Source organism: Pocillopora damicornis, chromosome 10 (assembly GCF_964200805.1).
Source record: "Pocillopora damicornis chromosome 10, jaPocDami1.2, whole genome shotgun sequence".
NCBI lineage: Eukaryota > Metazoa > Cnidaria > Anthozoa > Scleractinia > Pocilloporidae > Pocillopora > Pocillopora damicornis.
In genome coordinates, this window is record NC_142679.1 from 1,445,306 (window position 1) to 1,464,553 (window position 19,248).

The following is a 19,248-nucleotide window of genomic DNA, read 5'->3' on the forward strand; positions in this document are numbered from 1 at the left end:
CGGAGATACCTCCACTGAACGGTAGTCACATGAATATACAGAGCGAAAGGGGGCCAAAAATATTAAGAGCAGGAAGGGAGGGGGAGGGTATCCTTTGACCGACTTGAAAAATTATTTCTGGTTTAGATTACCGAATGTAATTCGCGTAAGTCTTCGATATCCTTGACCATTTCTCTTCTTTCTGTGTTTTTCATCTCTTTTGAAACAACTATCACTAGGTTTCTTTTATTCAAGGGTAGTAACTAAGAGAAATTCTGCTCCCTTTCTTCACTTTCCCAAATCAGTTTTACTTTAGTTGATTGAGTATGTCTGACTAATTTTCGGTGGACAACAGAGAGCTACTACAAAGCTCTTGGGTTTCCGTGACTAGAATATTAATCGAGTTAGTCCAGTATAAACAATGTTTCAACTTAATGTTTGTCGCTGATATTTTCTACGAATGATTTTCTTCATTACAGAGACTCTACAAACTTAGATCAAACCCACGTGTACAATTATTGAAATAATTACTGTTGCGTTTACTCAACTGCGACATGATTTTCTTAGCTGTAATTCAGACGGCCTTAATGTCAATCCCACTCAAGTACACGCTCAAAGTATTAACTCTCCCTTGCTATTACTTATCAATTGTTCATGTTTTATTTAGAGAAGTGATTGATCCATCACGAAAGCTATTTTGCGTTATCACTTATCTCTGTGTATGGAAGAAGACATCAAACCGATATCAGCCAAAATAACTTTGGCGGCAGAGTTATAAAATTACGCCGGAAAGCAAACTTTGCATCAATCAGCAAAAACTAAAATGGAGCGCTTCTTTGTTCCTTAGAATTGTCAAAGCCTGAAGGTAAGTTCAAAGCTATTGACGGTATGACCACTGTACTTTATCTGAAACATAACCAGCACATATTTGCCTGCGGCAGCTAGTATTTTTTGTTGTCACATCTTAGCTATATCCGATCGAAGCTGAAACATTTAGTAATTCATATCCAACGAACGACTTCACTCACTGATTATTCAAACTGAAGCCAAAAAATCTTTTTTTATTTTTCGAATAAATTTCAAATTTGACGAAATCAGAAAAATTGCAATTGGGAACTCTCAAAATCCCACCCTCGGTACTGAGAAATTTAAAGGTTGGCTGTGTAATTTACAAGATCCGGAGTAATGTGTTCATTTCAATTGTACAGGGAGATTAAAAAAAAACCCTTTCATCTGGGCACTGTTTTAGCGATCTATGTTTGTCATGGGAATTTTTTTACCCAAACAAACTTCAAATTAAGGTAAAAGAGACGCAATGTTGGAGAGCAGATATCATAGTTCACATCATGATTCTGTTTTTTTTCCCCTTATTTACAACCGTTCTCCCCAACGAAGCTGTCTTTTTTTTAAAAAAGTATGATCTCAGGAAGAAAGATTAATGTCTTGTGGAAATTTTCATTTAAAGCCGCAAGCTTGTTCCTTTTTTGCTCTGACTTCTCTTTCTTCAAATCAGAGCGTTTTACAATTTACGATGGATTTGGTAGACTTGTGTAAATGGTTCGGAAACTAGTCCGATTTTCGCTTCCAAGATCAAACACATTTATCAACAATTGGGAAAAACGATTTCGTTATAATTTTTAAGGGTGCTTTTTATTTTCCGGAGGTGTTTTCCCAGTTATCTCTCTCCCAATGTCAAACTCATTCTTTTCCTTTTTTCGCCATCGTGCTTGATCAAATCTCATCGGTTAAACAAAAGAAGCTAAAAATTGTTCAGTGTAATTAAGCTTACCAAGGGCTCCCTTAATTGCAGACTCAAAGTTTGACTGCTTCTAAAATATGGGCGTTAAAACTTGGACAACAGAAACCATCATGTAACGATATGGAAACATTAGGGCTTTTCTTAAGCTAATATTATGGATAAGCTATCATTGACAGAAACCTTTGATGTTGAATAAGCCATTTCTGTCCTTACCACAGACACGTAAGTTGATCCTTAGTAGATAGATACATCAAGATGAACGTTTGCTGAAAAATTTAGCACTGTTCAATTCCGCTTTGTTGACATTCTTATCCTGAAATGGATTCGACAAAAAACGAATAATTTTTAGAAAATATCATATTTACAGCAAACTTATTTTTTACAGACGATTCAATAGCTTCTGTAAACCTCTTTGTCATTTCCTTTTCTTTGTTATTTTTGTGTTCTGCTTTTTTTTTGCACAACTACTCTAATAATCTGGTATTTCCGTCTGAAATTATCTGAAATGTCATTTTTGACAGGACGTGAATGAAACGGGCAAATACATTTATCATCACAGGATCGTCTGCTTTAGCAAAAATTAATAATAGTTTTGTTCTTCAATTTAAATTGACAGATACGCATCGGCTCTCCAAAGAAGAGTTTCGCTTTCATAATGATAACAGGGATCGCTTCTCTAGTTTACGCAGTTTTCCTGTCCATCATGATAATTTTTAACATAGCAGGGAACTCTTTTTGCTTGGTAATTTTGAAAAGGAAAGTAATGAAAACCTCGATCAACTGGCTTCTTTTCCATCTGGCGGTTGCTGATTTACTGGTCGCGGTATTATTCATTCATCCATGCATCCTGAGCCACTTCATTGAACTACCGGGCGGAGTTATTGGAAATGTACTGTGCAAGTTTTTTTCCAGTGGGTCCTTGGGTTGGATAGCGGCTACCACTTCGAGCTTTCTGTTGGTTGTTATAGCAACGGAACGGTATAGTGCCACCTTACACCCGTTGAAAAAGAAGCGAAGTGGTCGATCATCGTGGTGGGTGCCAGTTGCATGGGTTTCTGCAATTCTGTTGCTAATGCCCTCCATTGTTGTAACAAGCTACGATTCACAAAATCAGCAGTGCAAGGAACACTTTCCAGACAACACAACAGCTCGTGCATACAAAATTACTTGGTCAACCAGCAACTCCCTCCTCCCGATGTGTATCTTGGGATATCTTTACGCACGAATTATTTGGTGTCTACGCAACCGCACCCTCGTTCCATGCTCCTCTCAGAAAGCCACCACAGAGTCACGAAAGGTAACTAAGATGCTTATTTCAGTGTCGGCCATCTTTATCATGTGCTGGACGCCTCCTGCAGTGCTTTGCCTGCTTGGCCCCTTGATTCGTGGCGGTTATACCACAGTATACTATGTGTCCCAAGCAAGTGCACTTCTGAATTCTTGTCTCAATCCGCTTGTGTACACCCTACATAGTCAGCAGTTCAGGAAGAACCTCGTCTCGTTTATGCCATGTTGCAAAAGCAAGCTGCTTGATTCTCGCTTAACAGGCAAAGCAACAAACTCTCCTGATATAAGATTATTAACTTATTAGACAGCTAGCTGGTTTGAACCCAGTTCCAACCGAATCTACATTAACAATTTCTCCTTAGTAGGTGGAGTTGTTAAGAAGAACGTGTTTGCTATATCTTAAAACTTGTTGAAGTAGAGTAACAGCTACAACAACAGCAATACTTTATAAAATCATGCTACACCGAGGAGCAAAAGGGTCGTTCAAGAGCGTAGCCAGGATTTTTCAAAGGGGGAGAGGGGGGTCACACTGTGTCAAACAGAGGTTACTCATTAGATTTCGTCACCTGAATATTGTTGGTTATTGCTTAGAAAGGCTCACAAAGGGGGGGGGGGGGTTAAAGGGAACCACAGGATCCCCCCAGCTACGCCCTTGAAGTTAGAACCTATAGCTGCACTTAAAAAAAATCAAGGACAATGAGTGTGATAGAGCATGAAGACTAGAGTAGATGGAGTATGAATAGCTAAAATGTTAATTATTATATACTAACGTGTAAGGATAGTGAATCTGAATGCCCTCGCATTAATATTAGTTTACCAGATCAAAGAATCCACTAAAAGTTGTCTCATTTCTGTAATTTATTGTTATTAAGTCACATAATTTTTCTGAAAAAAAATTCCTGTAACGCTAAGAGAAACACAAAATAATAGTTTGGTATAATAGTTTGGTAAGACGTTCAAACATAACATAATAAGGTGAATGAGATACAAGGGAATGATTTCTCTTCAATAAAGTCAGTATTTGATAGTGTTATCAAGTATACATTCAGTTCAACTAAAAAATGAGATTTCCTCCGATACGCAGTATGTTGTGAAGTTTAAAAAAGGATATCCTTAAGGATCTGGGTCAATCTTCCTGTAATACTACAGTTTTTATTTATATAACGTTTATTCATACTTCTCGTCAAGAAAACTATGTAAAAAATAAGAACGTTCTTAACAGAATTTAAGCCTGAGTTATGTCCTTAGTTACTCTTATAGATTATGGCTAATTTCTCATTAAAAGAGGGTCTTTTCTTTAAAGAAAAACAAAGAAAGAGTGGCAGTGATGAACGTTATCTCCTTCTGCGTACTACTCCCCAGCCCTCGGCTCCTAATTTTTTTTTGGCTCTGTTTCGCCCCATGACCTCGCGCTACTTAAACTTTGTTCACATCCAAACGGAAACCGAAAGGATAGTTAAGAAAGCACTTCCTGTCTTCATTTGATGCGTGTGTTTATTGGTTGAAACACGAGGAATCTTAAGCAGTTAAAACAACAACGGTGAGGAAAAACTTCGCTTATCAAATAGGTATATTTTTTACTAAAAATTTTTCAAATGGCTGGATGCTTTTACCGTTCCTAAGGAAGCCAGACCCTAGCTTCAGTATAACTTGTGTGAACAGCGTCGAGTTCCGAATGGAAACGAATATTACTGGCCTTTGAGGTTCCCGTTCTCGTACCACTCACATTTTGATGATTTCGCGTTTTCGTTTTACGGATCGGCGAAGGCCTGATTAGGGTCTACACAAAATTTGAGACTGCGTGAGCTAAGCTACTGTTCTGCTCACTAAATTTTGTCTTGCACTACCTTCTTATTACCGTTGTCGTCTTGTCTTAAGGGTTTGCGTTATCAGTTAAGATGGCCGTTTAAGGCAGTAGTCAAATTCTAATTGTTCCTTTCATTTGTCCTATTTCCTCGACCTCACGAAAACTAATCTCATCAATTATATTTTTCTCCGTGCAATAATTATTTAGTTTGCTTCTTCCGCAATACAAATCTGTGGTTTCCAGGCCCTTCTTGGTAAGATTAATTGCCCAACATTCTACCTTCCTGTTTTTAAAGGAACCGGAAGTCAAATTCTTAAAACAATGGCAACGACAACTTAGTCGAATTCCGTTTTCAAATGAAGGGGCTCGAGTTCCTCGATACAGGAACACTAACGTTTAAAATTATAACAGGAGAAATCTCATATACGGTATTAAAATGTATTTGAGGTTCTCATGTTTCTTTGTTACAATCAGAGATTCCCGCTGGGTCGAGTACTGTCATAGGTTGAATTGCCGGATGGCACTGCTGAGGGGACTAAGTCGAATTTTCGGAGTGTACCGCTGACCAGTCGCGGTAAAGGTGAAATGTGAACTGCTCGCAAAGTTGGCAGTAAATCACAAATGTATGGGCGATTACTTTGCTGGAAAACGGAGAAATCTCGCGCTTTAATTCACCATCACCTACAGAAACTCGAGGCCTTGATCTATGATTGAGGTGAGTTGAATGCTGTGTCATTGCGTCGGGTTGTTCAACAACAATATGTTGTACTTACCGTAGCTGTAGCGTGTAGGGGGCAACCGACATGCGATGATATAACATTCCATATGCAGACAGCGGAATTAATAATTTGACCTTTCATGACCACAAGCTTTTCTGCGTCAAAATTGGTGATTAATCTTTGGTGTTTAGAAGCTTTCTGTGGTTGTATGCGTGCAAAGATTACCTCCTGAATGGAATAGAAAGCCGGCGTGTACTTCGCGTAATGATCGCGCGTGTGTGTCGCTTCACGAGAGATTCCAGGCGGCGTTTCAAATAATTTGCTTGCGGATTCTTTCAGACATGGAGGGCGATGGGGACTTGATGAAAATGCTAATGCGCGCTGACCCTCCTGACGAAAGTATTCAAGGGCCCATGGACGAGTCAGCGATGGTTCAATCTGGGGTAAGATTTTAATTTGTTGTTGATTTTACGGCACCAGTCATTTTGGCATGCTTGTCACACGCGCATGTCCGAGAGCGCGGAATGGTCTTAAACAGATGCAACCTTCACCTATGCTTTGCTTGTATGTGAATAGGGAGTTGTTACTTCCTCAAATAACGCAGTTTCCGCTTTTCGTTTTAACAATAGGCGCTTACTTGTCCTCATAAGTAATTTCATGTCCTCTTTTCAGTACTTTTTGCCGTATTTTAGTTTGTCGTGACACGAGTTTTGAAATCGATAATGAATGGCAATGCTGTCAAAGGAAATTCAACAGGTTGTGGGGTAAATAATCTGGGCGAATATGTAATGGGACGCAACAAATATTTGTTCCGTTCTGGTAAACATTTCATGTCGGCTCGTTTGCTTCAAACCTCCATGTTTTGTACCATCTTTCAACTTTACAATTGTAAATACGCGACTAACAATTTCAGTCACATAGCCAAAGTATAAATTCTCCTTCCTGCTTCCTTATCCTTCTTCATTTCGTACAGTCGAGAATTTTATCTATTATACACAATCGCCTGCAATAAGTCTTTCATTTTATTGCCACTATAATTTGAGAATAGCATGATGTTTTAATTTAATTTTTTTTAAGGAGTGAAGTACAAATTATGAATTTACTGGTTGCTTTTAGAACAATTTTAGACCTTTGTACATGCATGAAATTCAATTGTATTTGAGGTATAAATGTAAAAAAAAGAATAACATTTTTTAAAAACTGATTTTTGAGATTAAAATTTATTTATCATGCTCAAAAATTTCTCCTTGTAATCTCATTGCTATTGTGTCCTTTTCCCAAATGCATCAGTTCACGGATGTCTTCTTAACAGACAGTTGAGGTCAATTGGTCGACGTGTTATAACCAGTTACCTAAATAAAATTAGAACATTGTGTGATGACAAACAAACATACTCTTCCTGTCGTTTAAGTTACATTTTCACATTTTGTTATATAAAAATAAATTAAGAGGGAACTGAGCATCAGTGCAGCAAATACTTGAACAACAGTAAGATCCACTATTTATTTCTGTAAAGAGTCTGTTACCCTCATTTTGATTCATAAGCTTGTCATGAGTCAGTTTTGCAGACAGTTTTATCTAGCTATTAATGCTAGTACAATGATAAACAGACTTCCTGCAATCTCTTTTGAAGGGTGTAAACAAAACTGCTTCCAGACAAAAAAGTTTTAGTTTCAAGTGATAGCTATGTGCTGTTGCCATTGTCTATGGTTGACTACAAACAGTTAAAAAAATATTTAACTTGAGTAAAAATTACAGAGTTGAAGAAAAAGTCCATAGGGGATTTTGCCTTCATTGTGCTATCCTAAGGCTGCAAACTGATCATAACAACATAAAACCATTTCATTGAGCTTGGCAGGCACCCTTCTTATTTATTTCTCTATTAGGCAGTGTGCATATGTTTTAGAAAGACAATCACGATGCTGGTAGAACAGTTGTTTATTTGTTTTATGATTAGTATGCTTATAGATATCAAATTATCTATGTATAGAAGAAGTTTGGAAGATTATCAATGAAAAGTTGGCTTCCTTGAGTTGATGAAAATGCTGACAAACAGCTCACACCAGCCATGCTGTCTTCTTCTGATGTTATAGGCACTGATAACCTTGAGCCATCAAGGAACAATAGTTTTATCTGAAAATAGCTCTGTATGAAAATAAGGTTTCACCTCCAGTCTAAACTTTAGTTCAAGGACTCTCTAAATTGGTAGAAAAATTGGTCTCAGGATGTCAGATATTTTTGAAGAACAAACATATCTACAACTATACTAATAATTTGCTAGTGTTTGAAGCACTGGTCAAGTGAATGATTATTGTCAGTAGAATGTTCAGAGTCCAGTTGGTATAAACTGATCAGTCTGTTGTGCTGTGATGTTATTGGCTGTAAGGCTATTCACTTGACTCCGATGATGACTTCTGCTCAGGTTTTTGAACTGTCAGTCACCACTTCTGACAACAGTCCTTCTCAGGATTACACTCAACCGGACAATCAGACTACACTATTACATGTTACCCCAGGATTCAAACCATTTATTAAGGAGTTATTAACTTTTACTGTAATTGGTGCATCTGAGTTACACTTCATTTTCAATGAAAGACAGCACTAGAAAAAAAAACGCTTCTTTGCTCAGTAGGGACAAAGCAACAGAATTAGTATGTGATGGTGGCAAACATGACTCAATTTCATTTGAAAAAAAAATTTTTTGGTACATGTATGTGTGGGCAATGAATTATGATTGACTATGATCTGTTAATTTCCATGCAAAAGAAAATTATTGTACAACCTCAGAATCAATACATGCATGTAAAAATAGAAAGATGATAAGAATTGTTCATTTTTTTAGTTTAATTTAAATTTTATTGTTGTTCATTAACCCTTTAACTCTCATGTGTGACCAAGACAGAATTTCTCCTCACAAAATCAATACAATATCAAGCAGACAAGTGATGAGAATAAAGAAATACATTATCAGGCGATTATTAGTTGGCCCAATACTAAATTCTCCAAATTAATACAAGAATTGTTTAACAGACAGTATGGAGAATTACCAATGAGTGAACCCTTTAACTCCCAAGATCTGATTGTTAATTCTCCCTTGTAGCTGCTACACATTTCCTTGTAAATTAGTTATAAGAACATGGTGCTAGATCAAGATAGCAGCTTCTACCCAATAAGTTTGAATATTCTCATTACCTGTTTGCTGAAAAATGTATGGATATTGTAGGGAGAAGTTTTATGTTAATCACTTCAGGGAGTTAAAGGGTTAATGCATGAAGCTTGTTCACAGCATTTTCTCCAAAGTAAAACGCACCCACAATCATGTTCTTCCACCACAACATTTTGTATCGGTGAATGAATTCAAAGTTTGTTAGACATGAGAAGTGCTTTCCATGGCAAGAAGTATGTATCTCATTGTTATACTCTGTACACAAAAGAGCCTCCTTTTAAAAAATGCCAGCCTTTGTAAAGTTGTTTGTGCATGATCATTGTGCCACTGAGTTGTGTCAAGAAGAGATGGGATAACATTTTAAGATTCAAAATAAAACACAGATTTCACTCATCTTTGTCTTAAATACACCAAATGATGAACTTTTCAGAGCAGTTTAATTTCAAAAATTTGTCATGCTGCTACTGTACCCTTCTCTAACATGCCAAACTTGGAATTTCAGTGCATGATGCCATCAATCATTTCCCATTCAAAGCAGAGAGGAGAGATATGTATTTAAATTGTGCACTCACTTGTGGGAAGGAAGACCTTGAAAACCCTTTGAAGCGCTGCACTTGCAGGGTTCATTAATATTTAGGATGGTGCTCATCAAGTAGTTGTTGCCTACTTTCGGATATTTTGAACAGATAGATTGCATGGAATCTATCCGAAGGTCTGAGATTCGATTCCTCATGGGGGCTCAGAATTTTCTCTTTGTCCCTTGCTTGTGACAAGACAAAAAACGTCTTTCTCAATATATTCCATGCTGCCATGTGTCTGTTCAGTCGTGGATCAGGGTCGACTTCAAAATGTGGAAAGAACAATGAAGTGGCAGGCAAGGAGTAGCCAAGTTTGTTGCTGATGTTACCACATTTTGATGTCTATCATTTGGCATGTTTATATATCTGAGCCTTCTGGGAAAAATTTAACATTTCCTCACAATGTTTCAACATGTTTTTGTTTTTTGATAGGGATATCCCCAGACTGGTATGGCATTTGGGTCTGGTAGCTATGCAGGTATGCAGCAGCAGTTTACTGGAATGAGTTCCCAACAACAGCAACAGTGTAGCTCTGGTTACCCCTCCATGAATCCAGGTCAAATGATTCCAAGAAGTCCAAACAATGGCATGATGCAGCCTGACATGGATCTAATGCTTCAACAGCAGCAGTATCCGCAGCAGCAGCAACAGCAACAGCAGCAGCCTCCACAATCTGCATATGGGAATGGAAATTATCAAGGATACAACGGAGGTTACCAGGGTGCTAGGACTGTGTCTCCTCAAACTCATTCCCAAGCCATGAGTCCGTATCAGGGTGGTTTTCCTCCGGATCCCAGTTACCCTCCTGGAGGTGTCAGTGGACAAACCATGGGGGAGTTTGGTCCACAGGCTGGCCCCACTCAGCCCATGGGAATGCCTGGACCAGCCTCCTTGAGCCTAGCTGCTATGAGCAATAGGCAACAGTACTATGCGGATGGCTATGGAATGAATCAGGCGGTGTCTCCTGTGGGGAAGCAGATGCCACAAGGAGGAGGATTTCTGCAGCCTTCAGGAATACCATATTCACAGCAGGTTCCATATCAGCCCAGTTCATATCCTAAGAGGCCATCATCATCACCCGCACAATCTCAAATGCAGGGGTATAGTTCTGCTGGCCCTTCCTACACAGCCAGATCAGCTACAGGGATGCAGTTGCCTAACATTCCGTACACATCTTCTACAAACCCATACCAACCACCTTGCTCCCCTGGACGAAGATCCTCCTCAACGTCACCAGTACCACAGCAAGATGCAGGCATGTACAGCAGGCTTCAAGAACACTTTCCGCAGCCCAGGTCTCCGTTTGGGTCAAGTCAAGGGCATTTCCAGCAACATCAGCAACAACCGACGCAGAGTTCGTGTATGTTTGTTCAACCCAGCATTACACCCTCACAGTCTCACTTCCAGTCGCAACAGCTTATGGCTGCCAGCAAGACGGGAGGCTTAACCCAACGTCGTGCATCTTATCCAGGACATCAGAACACCGTGAAAATGCCTTCTCCTCCATCAAAGAGATCTCCAACCAAGGGCCCCTCTCCAAGTGCCACAACTCCAGATCTCTCTGGAGTTGGGCAACTTGGATTTGAGGAAAGAAGCTCTCTGAAACCTCTCACCGCAAAGGAGAAGGCATCGTCTCCACCAAGCAGTGATCCAAGTCCAATGAATTCAGAACCAACGGTTACTGTCTCCAATGCTGTACAATGCTCATTCAAGAAGAAGTCAACGTCTGCAAAGAAACGAAGTGAAACCCTCAAAGCAAATCCTCGACAACGACGAAGCGCCTCAGATGCTGCAAGTCCTTATGTTTCACCCTCAATTACGAAAGAAGAGCCTTTGTGCTCGGATGGACACAAAAATGAAACTGGAGAAACGATCGGAAAGAATGGGTGTGATAAGACTGAAGCGAAGTCTAAAGAAATCAATGTTAATGAATCTAATGAGAACAAGTCGGTGTCAAGACAGGAGGATGGTCAAGAGGAGGGAAGTTTGGAGAGTTTATCGAACAGTAAGGTCGAAGAATCTTCATGTAATATTAGCAAAGAGGTAGGAAACCAATGCGAAGGTGATGAAGTAAAGCCAGAGAAAGAAACTGCGGTAGAAACGACTTCAGTTGCTCCACAATCAATAGAGAAATCTGGAGTGGAGCATGAAGGAGTAGAAGAAAGTGCAACGAGCCCTATTGAGGCAGAAAGCTGTGCCAAAAGTCCAGTTAAGGAGCTGGGTAACGTTGGAACTTCCTACGAGAACTCGAAATTTAGCAATGATGATAAGGATGAGACGTGCACAGGAGGGAAGGAACCTTCTGAGGGAAAAATTGTTGATTGTAAAGAGAAATCAAAAAGAGAATTGCAAAAAACGGGTACTGACAACGAAGAACTATCAGTCGCTTCTGTGACAGATTCCAAAATCGGGGATTTGAGTGGAACCTCCGACGAAAGTAATAATACTGACGACAAGACACGATCAACCGGTCTCGAAGCAGACAAAACCAGTCAGAGTTGTGGAAAATTAGACGACCGGTGTAAGGAAAATGGGAAAACCAGCCAAAAGAATGATGATGGGACTGGAAAAGTGAGAACTATTGAAGGTGCCTCCAATGCGTGCGAAACTGATAAGACTGGTTCTGGCGTTGATGACGCACGTGCTGTGTGCGTAGATAAGGAGGAGAGTTTTAATAAGACAGCCAAAGCTGATACTCCGGCTAAGGAGTCTGAGGAAGGTGAAGAGGTGAAAGAAGCTGAAAGTAGAGAGACTGGAATAACTGAGAAACCCAAAGTCTGCAGCACGGTAGATGAGCCTAAGACCATCGGTGAGGAGTCCAGCGGTGCGACGGAGAAATCACTTTCCGATGGTACTCAAGATGCCAAAGTCCTCAGGAAAAAGGAGCGTCCAGCAATGCCTTCCCTAAGATGCGAAGAACGTCTCTCTTCAGATGACGATGATCGCCAACACGAAAAGACTCCAGCGGATAAAAAAACTCAAGAGGAGTCAGACAGCGATGGCGGCCATGTAGTTGAGAGCAGAACCCTGGGAATTCAGACAGTGCAGCAGCATACAGCTACAGCACGCACCACCCAGCACCAGGCAACCCCCATTAAGGCTACCATCATTGCCAAGGGCACTTCTTCACAGAGCAATCAACAGGTGATGGTGGCGAAGACTACCACTGGAAAGATGTACCTCATTCAGGGGAACATCTTGATGCCGGTACAAAAGCTTAGCACCGATTCATCCAAACAAAATCCACAGGTGATTATTGTGAACCCAGTTACGACGGGTTCTGGAAGTAATCCGGCTACAAAAGGAGGTAACGCTACAGATACAACAAAAGACAGAAACGACGGTAAAGTTGAAAATTGCCCGAGCAGTCCACGGAACGAGGCATTGAACGTTTCAGACAAGGGAATTTCTGGAACTGCAACCATGTCTGATAAGGAAAAGTGCGATCAGAGCGTTAAAAATCCAGAGCACTCGCCCAAAACCAAGAATCCTGTGAAGAAAGACAAATCACCAACCTCTAAAACAACTAAAAATTCACCTACTCGACCTGATAAAGGCCGTAAAACTGGGGAAAAGGATAAGCAAACTGATAAGACGGAATCTTCTTGTACGAAAGACAATCCACATTCGAAAAAATCTGATAAAACAGCAGAAACGTCTTCTACCACTCAAGCCTCCTCGGTGGAAGGAAATAAACAGGTGACGCCAAACAAAACTCGTGGACGGCCAGTGGGAAGTAAAGATAAGCAAAAGCGAAAACCATACGTGCATAAAGTCAAGCGAAAACAAGGCGACTCAGAAATAGAGGAAGAGGTCAAGTCGGAGCCTGTCACTAAACGTAAATTCTCAAAAACTGCTGTCGCTGTTCAAGAAATGTCCTCGGCTTCCGGACCGTCGGTTGCGAGCACGAAACGGTCGGTAGAAGCTCCAACAGTAAGTATTGGAAGGCCCTCGAAGAAACGCAAAATTTCCACTTCAAGCTCACCCGTAAAACACGTCATGTCGACCAAACCGCGCGGCGGAGTTGATGGCGATACATGGGTTTGCTCTTTTTGTGGCAAGCGAAGCGGTTTTAACTTGCTAGGAGATCTTTACGGACCTTATAAAACGAAATTTTCAAAGGAAAAATCGGTAGATGGTTCCTCTAAGGAGGGAAAACTGTCGCAGAAATTGTCTTCGCCTAGCCGGAAGGCAAGCTCAAGTTCTGACATACAAACGGATAATGAAAGCTGTGATGTAGACTTGTGGATACATCGAGATTGTGGTGTGTGGTCCCCTGGGGTTTTTATGATCGGAAGGACCGTTCATGGCTTGGAACAAGCAGTAGAAAGTGCAGCACAGCATGTAAGTCATTTCTCTCTTCTTTTTACTCCTAATCTTCCAATATCAGTTCTCCCCCCTTGTTTGTCATACTTTGCGTACAATTTTAGCTCTGAGAATTTGGTGTTTAATCGAGCAATATCTCCTGCTTGATGTTTTTCACTCTTTTCACCACTCCGCTTCTTGACAATGTAATGATTTAGTATGGAGTAGTTATTAATTGGTCACTCCCGGGAGTCCAAGGGTTACCATAGAGTTTTAAAGCTACATGAACAGCCAACTGCTAGAATTGAACCTGAAGAGGTTCGTGCATTATTTGGAAAATTGTTTTGTCGTGAATAGTAGATATCGGTTGGTTCTGTTTGAAAATAACAAGCAAATCAAATTTAAGAAATGTATAAGGAGCTGAAAAGAGGAAAGATGTTGTCAATGTTCTTGTTTTTCATCGTGTTTCCACAGAAATGCACCAAATGTTTTGAACTTGGCGCCACGCTGGCCTGCTTCAAACGGGGATGCATTAAGATATTCCACTACGCATGTGCAAGAGATTCAGGTGCTTGTTGACTGTCTTGTTATAAACATTAACTCACCTCACAGTTTCTTTTTTTTCTCGATTGAGTGAATATTTTTTACCACAGGCTTTCATAACTTAAGTCAATAACACGATATCGTACCTAGGGTTCTAAAACTGAAACCAAAGTAATCACAACGGCCGACAGGGAAAAAGAGAAAATTTCAAGAGGAGCTCACGATAATTGAATGAAAGTATAGCAAACGATCTGAGGGAAAGAAACGCGACTAACCGAGTGTTGTTAGTTTAAATTTTGAATCTGATTGGTTTAGAAAGTGGCGCGATTTTTGTGGACCAATCGCAGAGCTTTATTAAAAAAAAATGCTCAAAGCGAACCATCTGATTGGTTTTGAGAGTTGCGCGAGTATTCTAGACCAATCGCTGGGCACAGTAAAGCAAACTCATTGCTGTCTCGGATTTCAAGTCGCACTTTCAAATTGTAGTAGCCATTCTGGACTGTTATCTCGCCATGAAATTCATCGTAGTCCTCTCATTGTGTGTTCATTAATACCTGGATCTCTTTCTGAGATTTTTAAAATTATTTTTCAGGTTGTTCCTTCATCGAAGACAATTTTACGATATTCTGCTCAACACACAAGGTTAGTAAAAAAAAATTGCCGTTCAATTTTCAGTTATAACTCCTTGAAACAACAATTAAACTAAGATATTCTTTTTTTTCGTTTTTCAGTAACGATAGCTCCTTCCATCAGTGCTTTGCGAAGCATAGTACTGTCTCTTATATTGTGTTGGCAATGAACTAAATGTAGACTGATTGCTGCACATGCGCAGGAAAATGAATCGAATGGAAGCAAATTGATTGTCGTACAAACAATTGACAGTAATGGAGGCCCTGAAGTCCAGAAGTGGAGGCGTTTTGTTAAGTTCGGTTTAAAGGACAATTTCTAATAATATATTAGATACATTATATTGTGGTCTGGTCGAATACTGATAAAATTTCAGATGAGAGTTATTTTTCGGAGGCTGGCGGCTAATTTAGCAAAATCATAATGGACGTGAACACCTACCTCTATATGAAGACGTTGAGTACATCAGGCACCTTTCACTTAATTGTGAAGAAAGAGGATTTAATAAATTAACATTTGATTACATGGATTCGTATATGAGAGCTGGCGGTAAGCCTCTACGATGACCAGTTTTTATGTAAGATTGAGTTTAAAAACCCACAATTTTGGACCAAATTTGAGCTTCAAACTCTTCTGTCATTTACACCCACTTCTTTTTGAAAAGCCTATGGTTCTTTCCTCCTTCTCCTATCCAGTGTTGTCAGTATACATATCTTATTAGACGCTTTGGTGTGTAGTATGGCTGAGTATTTTTACGAGTTGTGCCGTATTTTGACGAGCCCGCAGGGCGAGTCAAAATACAGACAACGATTAGAAATACTCAGCGATACTACACACCAAAACGTCTAATAAGTTATTTTTTTTATCCGACTGCTTTTCTTCTGCTGCGTCTTTCTGTTCATTTCTCATAAGGCGGGAAAAGCAAAGCGGACAGAGAAGCGTAGCGCCCGCAGCCGACTGGTGAAACAGGTTTTTTTACAGAACAAAATAACCAACTGTCGAAATAACTGTACACTATCGCAGGTTATTTGTGTTATACTTTGTGCAGTTGAGTAATAATAAGGGTTATGATTTATCGTGTTTTATTCAAAAGCGCTAAGAATCAAAGTGACAGACAGACTTCGTGGCAAACCACGCAATATCGATTGAAGGGTACAGGACTGAACATCAATCAAAGATTTTAGTTAACTGGTCATGCGTGGAAATGTACTCTTGGATACAGTTTTGTTTCAGAACAGTCCGCCGTGTTAGAATAGCCGACAATTTCCGATAATCACCCGACTCGGAAACTCATCATTAGTGCTCCTCGGGCTTACCTCTAGCCGGTAGGATTTAAAGACAACTCGCCGCTGTAGCGCTATTAAGTATCGCGCTACGTTTTAATGACAGAACACCTGGAACAGGTTAGTAATACTAGGTCGCTTCATAAATCTGATCTTTATCTGGTTTGACACTATTTTGTGCTTGTTTGCAACAAATTCTAAGATTGGCTTGCGAAGTTAGTAGTAGGGCAAACTTACATTGGGGCGAGACCTTCAGATACGCGGAAATCATACAAAAGAGATGCAAACTGAATTTACACTTAAAAACACTGAAATGTAGATTTCAATCGGTTTCAATCAATTAATACACCTAACTCTTTGCTGCTTAGCGTGACAAACAAAAGTTCTCATAACATTATTACCCCTGAACTAAACATTGTAACAAACAACATAGGAAACTCTTAATTGTTAAATTTTCCTCGACAGCTCCATAGGAAATGTAAACAGGAAAGTTTGGAGAACTTCAATACTAATGTTAGGGTATGAAGGGTTAATTAATTCCGAGAACCAGTTTACTTCTTCTTTTGATATTCAGTTTGGCCCAACAAATTTTATTTTTAGGGAAGATGGGTTTGTTTTCCACGTTTGAATAAAAATTTGATAATTTCAGAACCTGGGACAACTTTGTTAAAGGGCACATGCTTGAAACTTAATTACAGAATGATTTCATTACATGCTTCGACAGTGCAGACAGTCGCGACAAACAAATCGCGGAAATTGTTTGAAACGTGAAAAGCTACTGGAACGGTTATCGATCGAGCAGTGAAACTCACAAAAGATCTGTTGAACGCTTTGAAATAATAGACGTTAATGTTATGTTAAACAACCTCGGTCACTGTATGCGGGTGGCCAATTTACACACTGCAAACTCAGTTGATAACAGCGTGTCTAAAAACTGACCGCCTTATTTGATTTAAAAAAATTGGTTGAACTTCATTACGGAATAAGTTATACTTCACTTTTTGAATTGGCCTTGAAAATGCGAAACAAATGGATGGAAAATTCAGGTTTTACAAGAGCACAACCCTCCACAAGCTTGTCGCAGTCCTCAGCGTTTTATTTACACCGAAATATATGGAAAAAATCAAAACAATAAGGGTCTCAGTTGATTGAATGGGCATGCATGCATGCAAAAATAATCAATTCGCTAAAATAAAACTATGAAGTTTATTTCATAAAGTCGCAGTATCGCCGCTCTCAAATTAACCCTTTATTTTTCAGTAGATAGACAGCTATGTTGTGAGTAGATTTTCAAAGTCTAGTATAATTTCTTTACTGGACGCTGCACACAGTGATAAAACTTAAAAAAATATATTTTAACTGTGAACTTGTTAATTACACGTGGTTGAAAGCGAGCAAGAAAATACGAGTTGTGTTAAACGATGATAACAAACAATAACAAAGCAAAATCACCACAATCAGTTTTCCACAGGTTGAGCAACATAGAAACATTTTTGTAACGTCGATCATTTTTCAAGATGCGTTTGCTGTTTGCAATTTATTTCATTGTAAATGTTCTCGCACTGTTCGTTGTTTTGGTTGGCGGCAAACAACGATCCTGTACCGCCAATCGTTGCGGCGAGATCAGCAAAGACGTTAAGAAGCTTCAAACCGAAGTTAAAAATCTTCTTGCATTGGTAAAGGACGCTTTGCCCCCAAAGCCTCCAGGTACCCTTTTCAGATGATATCTTTAGGTGCGTCTTTTAATGCTTTTATTTTTCAAGTGTTCTCAATGCGCAGTCTTACCTTCCTCACAGTCTTACCCTTCTCTTCTTGCAAGGAGCAGTACAACAAAGGAAAGTAAGTGCAAAGTACATTGTTTTAATTGCAAGAATCTAAAACGCTCGCTTGGTGTGTATACAGTCAAAGGACACTGCGCTTGTAGACAGGATGACTCATTCCGATATATTTGACTTCTTCCTTCTCCATAAGGTCGAGACGAAGCCAAGTGTACCCGCTGATGTTTGGTTCACAAAAGATTCCTGTCTATTGTCACATGGGAAACTTTGGATGTGGCGGTGGAGGATGGACGCTGGCCATGAAGATAAACGGCGCAAAGGTAAACTCCCTGTCTCCTAAAACTTCGTGATAAAAGGAAACAAAATTGAAAACTGATTTCCTTGTCTTTCAGAGAACCTTCCATTACAGTTCCCATTTCTGGGTCGACAGAAATTTCTACCATCTTACTGGAGGCAGGACTGGCTTTGACTTTCAGGAGACCAAGTTACCTACCTATTGGAACACACCCTTCTCCAAGGTCTGCCTCGGTATGAAGATCGGTCATCAGCTCAGGTTTATTTTGATCAACCGGCACGCCAACTCTCTGTTCTCACTGATCGCTGATGGGAAATACCGCGCCACCTCACTGGGTCGTAACACGTGGAAGATACTGATTGGTTCACAGGCCTCACTGCAACCTCACTGCAATAAAGAAGGATTCAATGTGGTGGGACACAACTCTAATGACCCCAAAGCAAGAATCGGCATCATCGCTAACCAGCAGAATCACTGTGGTTCCTGTGACTCCCGAATTGGTTTTGGCACCGCAGGTCTATATGATGACTCTAACACGTGTGGAAATGAGGCAATGCTCTCGTCAGATAATGGCGACAAGCACATCAAAGCCATGGGGTATATCCTGGTACAGTGACAGGGGACACAGTTAACTTCCCAAATTTTAAGCAGAGAAGTTATCATGTAGTAGAAAATGTAGTATCTTAAAGCATACCAGCCAATAAAACGGGTTAAAAATTATCTTCTCCTCTGGTCCGATTTGTCTAAAATATAGCTTTTTGATATTGACGTTTCAATCGTGCGAAGCCAATTCGAAGAAGAAATTAGCAATGAAAACATATTCGATGTTTATACTACGTCAATGGCGCGAACTGTACGTGAAAGGTCATAATCTGATCACGCACTAAAGGAGGTGCACGACGGTAGTGACTTTTATTTACATTTTTCCTGCGCGAGCGACTCGCCCTTTGCACTCGCGTCGTGCATCTGTCCACCCGCGTGAAAAACGCGAGAAATTACGCCTGTTCTGCAGGGTAACCAGGAGCTCAACTTGAGGGCATAAACTATCTGTATGGAAAACCGTTGGCTCAGAAAAGAGAACAGAACGCAAACAGTAAGTTTCTCTCAAAGTATTGCCTACTT

General features: G+C 40.0%; 3 protein-coding genes across 3 annotated transcripts; all 3 read left to right on the forward strand.

The window, feature by feature from the left end:
• The first annotated feature begins 706 nt into the window (after positions 1 to 706).
• LOC113667723 (neuropeptide FF receptor 2) lies at positions 707 to 4,341 on the forward strand. The gene is made up of 2 exons (XM_027183582.2): positions 707 to 844; positions 2,355 to 4,341. The coding sequence occupies exon 2, from the start codon at positions 2,394 to 2,396 to the stop codon at positions 3,327 to 3,329; it is 936 nt and encodes a 311-aa protein (XP_027039383.2). The 5' UTR covers positions 707 to 844; positions 2,355 to 2,393; the 3' UTR covers positions 3,330 to 4,341.
• Positions 4,342 to 4,454: 113 nt separating this feature from the next.
• Positions 4,455 to 15,295, forward strand: LOC113667759 (uncharacterized). The gene is made up of 7 exons (XM_089185039.1): positions 4,455 to 4,565; positions 5,307 to 5,547; positions 5,891 to 5,994; positions 9,728 to 13,639; positions 14,075 to 14,168; positions 14,736 to 14,785; positions 14,875 to 15,295. Exons 3-7 carry the CDS (start codon positions 5,893 to 5,895, stop codon positions 14,875 to 14,877), a joined length of 4,161 nt encoding a protein of 1,386 aa, XP_089041165.1. The 5' UTR covers positions 4,455 to 4,565; positions 5,307 to 5,547; positions 5,891 to 5,892; the 3' UTR covers positions 14,878 to 15,295.
• A 2,275-nt stretch (positions 15,296 to 17,570) lies between these two features.
• Positions 17,571 to 18,846, forward strand: LOC149038383 (putative skeletal organic matrix protein 5). The gene is made up of 4 exons (XM_089185040.1): positions 17,571 to 17,760; positions 17,850 to 17,892; positions 18,025 to 18,151; positions 18,224 to 18,846. Exons 1-4 carry the CDS (start codon positions 17,571 to 17,573, stop codon positions 18,740 to 18,742), a joined length of 879 nt encoding a protein of 292 aa, XP_089041166.1. The 3' UTR covers positions 18,743 to 18,846.
• Positions 18,847 to 19,248: the final 402 nt, after the last annotated feature.